At 35.7% G+C, this 10,761-nt stretch overlaps 1 protein-coding gene across 1 annotated transcript in view; it reads right to left on the reverse strand.

Annotated features, from left to right (window-relative positions):
* The window catches only part of LOC139973940 (uncharacterized), a 120,935-nt gene extending 111,154 nt beyond the window's left edge, over positions 1–9,781 (reverse strand). Inside the window, exons 1-12 of the mRNA XM_071980832.1 lie at positions 9,761–9,781; positions 8,743–8,779; positions 7,834–8,009; positions 7,254–7,518; positions 6,398–6,703; positions 4,842–5,147; positions 4,062–4,367; positions 3,352–3,657; positions 2,657–2,962; positions 1,869–2,174; positions 1,049–1,354; positions 321–626 (exon numbers count right to left, since the gene is read on the reverse strand). Of these exons, the coding sequence (XP_071836933.1) occupies positions 321–626; positions 1,049–1,354; positions 1,869–2,174; positions 2,657–2,962; positions 3,352–3,657; positions 4,062–4,367; positions 4,842–5,147; positions 6,398–6,703; positions 7,254–7,518; positions 7,834–8,009; positions 8,743–8,779; positions 9,761–9,778 (2,944 nt within the window). The 5' untranslated portion in view covers positions 9,779–9,781. The remainder of the gene's footprint in view (positions 1–320; positions 627–1,048; positions 1,355–1,868; positions 2,175–2,656; positions 2,963–3,351; positions 3,658–4,061; positions 4,368–4,841; positions 5,148–6,397; positions 6,704–7,253; positions 7,519–7,833; positions 8,010–8,742; positions 8,780–9,760) is intronic.
* Between the last annotated feature and the right edge of the window lie 980 nt (positions 9,782–10,761).

Consider the following 10,761-nt stretch of genomic DNA (forward strand, 5'->3'; position numbering starts at 1 on the left):
CCTGCTTGATCTTAAAACAATGTCCCTTATATTCTGAGAGGAAACACATAATGATTATATATAGAAAGCTAGACTTTCCAGCGATGCTGTAAATATTCAAGTGGTATTCAATTAAGTCATCTGGGTGGGACCTGTTCAGAAATAAACAAATATAATTTGACATTTAATTGCCTTTTTTTCAAACGGAACGTAACGTTAATGTTAAACAATATATTATTTTTGTAACATACTGCAATACAATCACCATGTTTTGCTCAAAGCAAAGAAATCAATTTTTCGGAATGAAATATTTCTTTCTGACTTTACTCATCCAACCGTACCTGTTCTACAAGAAACAGAGGCATCTTCACCATGTCCACAATTGTGCGATCCCCAATCACTGCTCTCGCATTCTTCAATATGTTGTTCTGAACCAGAGCAAGTAACATCATCCAACCAAATTGGGTCTGGGCCTTCACCAAATTTTGCACTTTGCCATCCAACTCCGATGCCTCCATAACCTAGTTGACGACAAATAACTGATGCATCGTTATCATCCCATCCGTCATCACATATTGTTCCCCACTGACCATCGTGGTACACTTCTACCCGACCTTCCTTAGAAGAAACCCCATCAACCAGCCTCACTGCAATAAATGATTAAAAGGAAAGGGTTAAGAGACCAAAATTCTACAATCTATTCCCATTTCTTTGTTAGTGGTTGTTTACATCTTCGGCAAAACTTGCTTGCTCGATCGTAAAAGAAATGACACATATTCTTAGAGGAAGACATTAATGGTGTACAAAGAAACGCTCAACTTCCAGGCTATGCTGTGCATATGCAACTGATAGTCAATTTAGTCGCCTGGATGGGACCAGTTAACAAGTAAACAAACATCATTTTCCATTGAATTGCCTTTGATCAGACGGAAAGAAACGTTACACTATGAATTATTTATGATTTATGTAATATACTGCAATACAATTACTATATCTTTGCTCGAAGAAAAAAAAACCCTAAGTTTTCGAAATGGAATCTGTTGTTCTGGTTTTACTCATCCAACCGTACCTGTTCTACACGAAACAGAAGCATCTTTACCATGTCCACAATCGTGCGCTCCCCAATCATTGATATCGCATTCTTGAATATGTTGCTCTGATCCAGAGCAAGCAACATCATCCAACCAAATTGGGTCGGAGCCTTCACCAAATTTTGCACTTTGCCATCCAACTGCAATGCCTCCATAACCAAGTTGATGACATATAACTGATGCATCGTCGTCATCCCATCCGTCATCACATATTGTTCCCCACTGACCATCGTGATACACTTCTACCCGACCTTCTTGCAGAGAAACACCACCAACCAGGCGCACTATAATAAATTAATAGGATTAATAGACCATCGTGGTAAGCCATCAATCAGCCTTCTAGAAGAGTAGGGTTGAAGAGAGGCGTACTGTAGTTATGTAAAGCATATAGATTAAGAAACTTATGGGGGGTTTTTTTGCAATTATATAATACTTACGACTTGTTTTGTGGCATTTACAATTTTCCATGTGCCAAGTTTACAGAATGAGGACGTCGTCATGCCATGTTCAGACACAATATCCAATAGTATTTCACACAAAACACATATTAGCCTCATTAGTTGTATTAAAATTAGTAGACATTTATTAATTGATAAATTGTTCTAAATTAGTTACATCGATAATGTAAATGACATCAATTTTAGCACTAGTATCAAGGTTGTTTAGATAACGGCGGTATTAACTATAAAGTTATTTTAAATTATATGAAAAGGTAGTATATTGCAATATTTCATTTATTTCTGATAGTATCAAAATAATGTTCATCTGTTACTAATATTTTTACTTCTGTAATCTTACCTGTCCCACAAGAAACAGAAGCATCTTCACCATGTCCACAATTGTGCACTCCCCAATCAGTGCTCCCGCATTCTTCGATATACTGTTCTGATCCAGAGCAAGCAACATCATCCAACCAAATTTGGTCTGATCCTTCACCAAATTTTGCATTTTGCCATCCAACTCCGACGTCTCCATATCCAAGTTGACGACATATAACGGATGCATCGTTGTCATCCCATCCGTTATCACATATTGTTCCCCACTGACCATCGTGGTAGACTTCTAACCGACCTTCATGCAGAGAAACACCACCAACCAGCCGCACTACAATATATTAAAGAAAATTATTAGCTGACCAAATTCTCACAACTAATATTTTCTACTAAGGTGGTTGTAGACTTTTCGTGCAAAGTTTGCGTGATTGATCTTAAACGAAGTTACTAATTTTCTTAAAGGAAGTCATAACTTTTGTATATAGAAAACTAAAGTTCCAAGCAAGTGATTCTGTGAATCGCTTTGAGATCGCTTTGTGATCGCTTTGTGAATCGATTCTATGAATCGATTCTGTGAATCTGTGAATCGCAATTGATAGTCAATAAATTCTTTTGGATGGGACCTGCTTACAAGTAAACAAATATAATTTCCGATTTATAACCTTTATTCAGACGGAACGTAACTTTAAAGTTTAAATCATATATTCTTTATGTAACATACTGCAACCAAATCACCATTTTTCTGCTAAAAGAAAATAGCTCAATTTTTCCAAGAATGAATTTGTTTTTCTGATTTTACTCATCAAAGAGTACCTGTTATACAAGAAACAGAAGCATCTTCACTATGTTCGCAAATGTGCGCTTCCCAATCATTGCTCTCGCATTCTTCAATACGTTGTTCTGATCCAAAGCAGGTAACATTATCCAACCAACTAAGATTTGAGCCTTGACCAAAGTTTGCACTTTGCCATCCAACTCCGATGCCTCCATAACCAAGTTGACGACATATAACTGATGCATCGTTATCGTCCCATCCGTCATCACATATTGTTCCCCACTGACCATCGTGGTACACTTCTACCCGACCTTCGTGCAGAGAAACACCCCCAACTAGGCGCACTGCAATAAATTGAAAAGATAAAGGGACCATCGTGTTAAACTTTCACCCGACGTTCTGGACTAAGCCTACAAAACAGGCGTACTGTAGTCATTCAAATCACCCCGTTTAAGAAATTTTATGTTCTATGAAATTATACAATTCTAACGACTTGTTTCGTGTTGTTTCCAATTGTCCATGTTCCTAGTTTACAGAATGAAGATGTTCATCTTGCAAAGTTCAGAAACAATTTTGAATCGTATTTTAAGAAAACGTATGATCATGGGTAGAAAGATGTTTGCAAGTTAGTAGATATGTATTTATTTATGACTTGATTAATTTCATCACAGCCTTTCCTAATCGTATAAAATCATTTTTATCCGTTGCTCATATTTTACCTCTGTTATCTTACCTGTTCCACATGAAACAGAAGCATCGTCACCATGTCCACAATTGTGCGCTCCCCAATCATTGCTCCTGCATTCTTCAATATTATGTTCTGATCCAGAGCAAGCAACATCATCCAACCAGATTGGGTCTGTTCCTTCACCAAATTTTGCACTTTGCCATCCAACTCCAATGCCTTCATAACTAAGTTGACGACATATAACCGATGCATCGTTGTCATCCCATCCGTCATCACATATTGTTCCCCACTGACCATCGTGATACACTTCTACCCGACCCTCTTGCAGAGAAACACCACCAACCAGTCGCACTGCAATGAATGAATGGGAAATTATTTAGGGACCGACATGCTCAACATTTCTATTCCTTTGAAGTTGGCTGTAAACTTCATGGGGAAACATTTCGCAGGCAAGACTTCAAACATTTTTACAATATTCTTACAGGAAGACATTACATTGTGCATGCAAAGCTAAGTGTGTAAGTGATGCTTTAAACATGGAAGTGATAGTCAAAGTTTTCTGGATAGGAACTGCTAAGAATTAACCAAATAACATTTGCCATTCCATTGCCTTTAATCAGAGGGGAGGTTAATGTTCAAATCATATATACGTTATGTACTTTACTGCAATACGATCCCCATGTTTTTGCTCAAATAATTTAACTCAAGTTTTCTTCATGAAATTGGTTGTTCTGATTTTACTCATCCAAACGTACCTCTTCTACAAGAAACAGAAGCATCTTCATCATGTCCACAATTATGCGCTCCCCAATCAATGCTCCCGCATTCTTCAATATGCTGTTCTGATCCAGAGCAAGCAACATCATCCAACCAAATTGGGTCTGATCCTTCACCAAATTTTGCACTTTGCCATCCAACTCCGATGCCTTCATAACCAAGTTGACGACATATAACCGATGCATCGTTATCATCCCATTCGTCATCACATATTGTTCCCCACTTACCATCGTGGTACACTTCTACCCGACCTTCGTGCAGAGAAACACCACCAACCAGACGAACTGAAAGAAATTAAAAGAATATTTATCATCGTGGTAAATTTCAATTTGAATTTCTCATTGACTAGTCAAGGCAACCAATCGTATTTGCAATTAAATTATTGTTACGACTTGAAGTTTTTGGCGTTTCCAAAGTTTCATGTGCCTATTTTACAGAATCAAGATGTTCATTTTGCGGTGTTCAGACACAATCTCCAATCCTTTTTAAACAAATTGCATATCCATGGGTACTAGGATTAAGGATTATGAAAGATAGTAGGCCTATATGTAATGTATGACTTGAATATAGTTAATAACATTGGAACTATTAATGGCAATATTTTTAGCGCTATTATCGTGATTGTTTAGATAACGGCAGCATAACTATTAAGGTATTATACATTATAAGTTAAGGTAGTTTACCGAAAAAAATCTTAATTCCTTACAGAATCAACATAATTTTTATCTTTTGCTAATAGTTTACTTCTGAAACCTTACCTGTCCCACAAGAAACAGAAGCATCTTTACTATGTCCACAATCGTGCGCTCCCCAAATATTGCTCCCGCATTCTTCGATATACTGTTCTGATCCAGAGCAAGCAACATCATCCAACCAAATTTGGTCTGATCCTTCACCAAATTTTGCACTTTGCCATCCAACTCCGATGCCTTCATAACCAAGTTGACGACATACCACGGACGCGTCGTTGTTATCCCATCCGTCATCACATATTGTCCCCCACCGACCGTCGTGATAAATTTCTACTCGACCTTCTCTTGGAACATTTCCATCAACCAGACGTACTGTAGTAATTCAAAAGAGAAAAGCATCATTTCGCAGTAAGTTTATTATATTCTCTAAAGGTTTGTGCTTACTTAACAACTCAAAATACGTTTGTGTTTTCTCCCTCACCAATTCCACCCCAGGTGAATTATTGAAAGAATATGGCTGCTTTTGTATATTGTGAAGCTGTTTGTTTAAATATATATCACTTCTGTTAATAGTTGGGTAAACGGACGATTATATTTACATGGCAGTACGTATAGAAACTGTCTAAGCTACTTATCAACACATTTTAATAAAAACAGTTGTTCTCCAACAGGACTGTTCCACAAATCAAACGTTGCCCTTACACATATAAATATATCTACGTTAAAGGTCTTGTAGAAGCAATGTATATCTGTCACAAGGAATAGAAGTGTACATAATTAAATACCCCTTGTATATTCTCGAAAGATACAATGCCCTATCAAATTGGACATGCGCCACAATGTAATGTTTACAGCAGTCCATACGATCCCATAACCAAGTTGAAGGCAAAGTTCGGTGGTAACTGTGTAATTTCCACATGTTATGAAACATTGTAACCCCATCGTGAGAACTTCACTACACGTATATATTAGACTACTTAAGTTACAAAGCGAAACACACGTTAAGGTAACGATAATTTTGCTAATCATGTATTGGGCGCCCTAATCGATAAAACTAATGCAGATATCCTTTAGGTATAGGGTATCTAAGGAACAAGTTTAGAATTTTTGTGAAATTCAGAATTTTTGACCATACGTTCATAATACGTTGTATTAACACAGTACGTTCAGTTTGACACCTCTTCCCAGATGATGTCACCAACGAAAGGCTACCAGGCTGGGGAGATATTATGAAGTTTGGTTCTATTCACTTTCATGTTATATCTTAAATGCAAAGGAGGGATCTAAAAAATTGTATTTTGTTTGGACTCAGGTTATATTTGAGTCGTTTGGATACGAGGAAATCAGGAGTTACAACAGGACATTTTTATGATCATTTTGAAGTCATTCATGCTGAAATTATGAATTATCCCACTGAATTAAACACACGTAACCAAAGCAAATTATCGATAAGACTTGAATGAGAACAGATTCATCTAATAGTGATTTGGAACCTAGACTCTGTTCAATTCGTGAGAGATTAAGAAAAAGGTTTTTTTTTTTTATAAATTAAACAAACTCATTCAATTTTATTGGCGTTTAAACGTACTTATAAACGATTATATATGTTAGTAAAGGCTAACCTGTGATACAACGTAATCCAGCATCCTCGTTATGACTACAATGTGTTTGTCCCCATCCAGCGTTACCACAGTGATCAATGCTGCCCTCTCCTCCGGAACAAACAATGTTTTCCAGCCATATTGGGCCTGTCCCTTCACCATAGCTAGCGTTACCTGATGCTATCCCAGTATCACTATAACCAAGTTGACGGCAAGCCACCGACGCATCATTGTCATCCCAATATTTACCACAAACAGTACCCCATTGATCATTATGGTATATCTCGACACGTCCTTCCAAGTTAGTTGTGCCATTAACAAGTCGAACTGTTAGAAGATGTGCATTGGTAAAGACAACATAAAACAGGATCAATATCAGGGAGTATTCTAAAAACGCGTAAGTGTTTGATTTCGATGAACATACTGCAAGTGGATCATTTTCCGTTTGTTGGTGTTATTTCATTAAAATTTGATGGGAAGATAAAAGCCATACTGATTGTAACTTTTAAATGAAGTAACTTTATCATATAGGCATTCTTCGCAGTACAGGTTAGTCACAGTTTAGTATTGTGTGGAGTGACTATATCTGAAGGTGAATGTGATTGAGAGCGTCATGTTGCATATAAAACATCCATGAAAGCACCCATACCTAAACGATTTGCATTGTACTCAATAAGTGACTGAAATATTATATAATCTGCAGACTTAATGAATAATGTATGATTTCAAACATGGTTAAAATTGCTAAACTTGTTTAAATGCAAGTTCGGCCTTTTTAATCACTTACTTTTCCTTTATTAATTATAGTTCTATTATTATGATCAGCATCGTTAGACGGCATCAGCAAACATTTAAGTATATTATTAATTACGCTTACTATGATTTGAGATATGTAACTGCAGACTGGAGAGTGTGTACCTTCCCCATTCGTCTTTGATCCTAAAGTAGTCATAGTGCAGCTCATAAGTAATATTTAACTCGGTGAAAATGTCCACACGAAGATGGTAGTTTCTTTGATTTATCAAATAAGCGATTTTTTTAAGTCCAAGCCAAAATTCACTACCAGAGAAACCGAAACCATTTTTGTAGTCATACCAGGTTCGATTAAAACCAACAGATCCGTCCAAGCGCCTTTCTAAGACCTGGAACCGTCAAAGAGAATGGTTTTATTAAATGCATTGATTGTTTTTCTACGATGTCAATTTCATCGAAATCACGTTGAAACCATCGTTGCTTACAATGTGAAATTGATTATCGGGTTTATATGACCATTTTAAGTAGGCCGAAAAAATATCTAATAAAACTGTTGTATACTTCTTTTTTCTGTAACAGTTGTTTATTTCTTTACTAATAAGTTTATATTTTTATATATATATATATATATATATATATATATATATATATATATATATAAATATAAACTTGTCTTTCAAAATATAATAGAATCTCATACGCACCGTCCAAACCACACTTTCTAAATCAGTTTCGCAGTACACATTAAATGGTTCTGCATATCCATCGGGCTTGATCTGGTAGACACCAACGACCGTACTGTATGTAGAGAACTTGGTTAAGGCTTCATTACAATCCCTCGGATACAGTGGTTGTTGGAGGAGGTCAAATATCTTTCTGTCTGCTCAGAATTGTAATGTAATGTGAAATTATAGTATTAGTTATTATTAGGATACAAATAAATGTGTTTTATTTTAGCCCTTTTGGCAATCCAAGGACTTCCCGGAATGACCCAGGACTATTTATTTTCACTACACTGTATATTAGTGAATGACTCCTACGAAGATGATAGACACTTCTCCAAGCACACATTGCTTCTTCGCTTAGAAATAATGCAACGAGAGTATACAAAAACCTTCCAGAACACATCTTGCGCGCAAGCGACATGGAAATTCACAGCATCCCAATAAGACCGTCACGTTACTCTCCCTGTGTTCATAAGCTGTATGTAGCCTACTGTAAAATTGTCACAATATTACTGCAAATGTTGGTTTAGAGTCCAAACCCTTCATTGGGTACTTAGTAAGATACCTTTGATTATCGCATACTGTATCTAAGCTTTAGTTAAGTGTCAAAGTAAGTAAATACAGTAATTTATTTCACCCTAACTATTAGTACTGTACAGGTTGGTTTGAATTGAAGGTGATTGAAAGAGAATTATATTTGACCGTAACATTGAACGATGCTTTATATTTCCATTTATCGTCTTCCCGGTTACGTGAGTTATTTGCATGCATTTTCTGTTGCCATTCCGTAACATTACTTTAAAAGAAACAAGAAAAGAAAAACGTGATGAGTTGATTGTAACAGCATGGGAAACTAAAGCTTTGCAGAAGTGGCAACATAGAACTCACCCAATGAAAGTGCAGTTCCGTCCCTAGTTGCGGTAATCTTCCATTAACAAAAAAGAATAAAGATCAACATGTTATCCATGCACAGTTGCATTATGAGGAATATAAGTAGTTTGTATGTTACATGCACTCTTAGTTCATTTTATTAGATTTAACTTAACCATCATATTGAAAGAAAATTTAAGCAAATAACGACACATGTTAATTACACTATACTATAATAATGCTATATTAACAATTTTGCACTATATTACAAAATGCTGCATGTCTTGCACATATCTATGGATATAGATTTTTGCGCGGTCACTGCATATAAGCATGTTTCATTTGTAGAAATGTCGTCGTACTTCTCAATAGATAAAAGTGTAGTGTTTTCTAGAATAAACACAATTAAAGTATTTTAAGGCAGGTCTGTCTCTGTTTGCCCTTTGTATCGCAGTTACACGTATTGTTGTTATGAGCACAAACAACTATAATCCAAATACAGCTAATACTGGAATGAAATAATGTATTCATGTTGTAATAATCCTAGCTAGTCTATATCACGTGATATGCTCTTCCATAAGAGTTTATACTGTACATTGTTTTCTAAAGAGATAAACTATCAGTTAGAGTTTTAGGCTTAGAGTAGACGAGTACTGCACCATGTCACGGTGCCTTCTCGTGTAACTTTACACTACAGTGCAAAGTTAAGTAAAGATACGTCGAGGATGAAACATAATAATGTAAATCACAGCGATTATTTAATCACTTTTGTCTATAATCCCCAAATTTCAAATATAAAACACTTGCATCCTTTTCAAATTTTCTAGAGAAAAATATTAAGTTCATAGGTTTTAACTTTCCAATATACAGTTTTTACGTAAAAAGAGTGCATACTTGGGCATAGTTAGGCTATAAATTTGGTCATTCTCTAATTAGATCTATACGGAAGTTGTGTTAATTACTATTTTTATTCTTTTTAGGGTTGATAAGGAGAAATAGTACTACTGTTTACAAAACATCCCACCCCTGCATTCACCTGCATCCAACTTACCATAGTCTTCTTCTGAACGAAAGCAATGAACAATACCCAATATAACCGTTGAATTAACTTTATAAGTTCCATGTTTCCTCTCTTGAGAACAGGTCATATATTGAACACAAAGTGTATAATACAATCTTTAGTAGAATCACTAGCTTTATCTCCTTAACGGAAATAGCGGCAAACATTTGGAATGGGATACTGACAGTTAAGGATGCAGTCTTGTTATGCATCGTTGCCATTTAAGAGGAAACTTACATCTTGGATTTCTTAACTGATGCCTTTCCATCCAACCTTAGATTTAATGTAAACTTGTTTCACCTTTTTCTTGGAAAGAACTCAACGTTTGCTATTAGATCATATTTGGCACTAGATGGGCAGAGCAACCATGTAATGTTAAGTATATATATATATATATATATATATATATATATATATATATATATATATATATATATATATATATATATATATATATATATATATATATATATCATGTTCCACGTGTTGCATTGAAATAATAGAAGAAAAGATAAGGATAACATGTAATGCATTTAAATCCAACATAATAATATATGGCCCTTCGTCAGATGAAAAAAAGAGTGATTGAAATCCCGTTAGTCAATTGTAAGCACCTAGACTGCTCAAAGTGCTTGAACCCGGAAAGAAAAGCCATATCCCTATTGAAACCATGACAGTGTGGACGAACTTTAAGGATCAATTCGACTTCCTTCAAGTTTCTTTTATTAGGGTCAGACAGAATACTCAGGATTATGGTAAACTTAAGACTGTCGATATTGTGTTTTGGAAGATTAAAATGTTCAGCCACTGAAAAACTGGTTTTGTTGAGTCTGATTGAACTTTTGTGAGTACTAAACCGGAGATGAATAGGAGTGGAGGTTTGCCCAATTGTTGTAAAGCAAGACAGAGAACACAAGTGATAATACATATCACAATGGGACTGTCACAGTTGTATGGGCCTGGATGTAAACACACCT

This window comes from Apostichopus japonicus, chromosome 9 (genome assembly GCF_037975245.1).
Source record: "Apostichopus japonicus isolate 1M-3 chromosome 9, ASM3797524v1, whole genome shotgun sequence".
Taxonomy (NCBI): Eukaryota; Metazoa; Echinodermata; class Holothuroidea; order Aspidochirotida; family Stichopodidae; genus Apostichopus; species Apostichopus japonicus.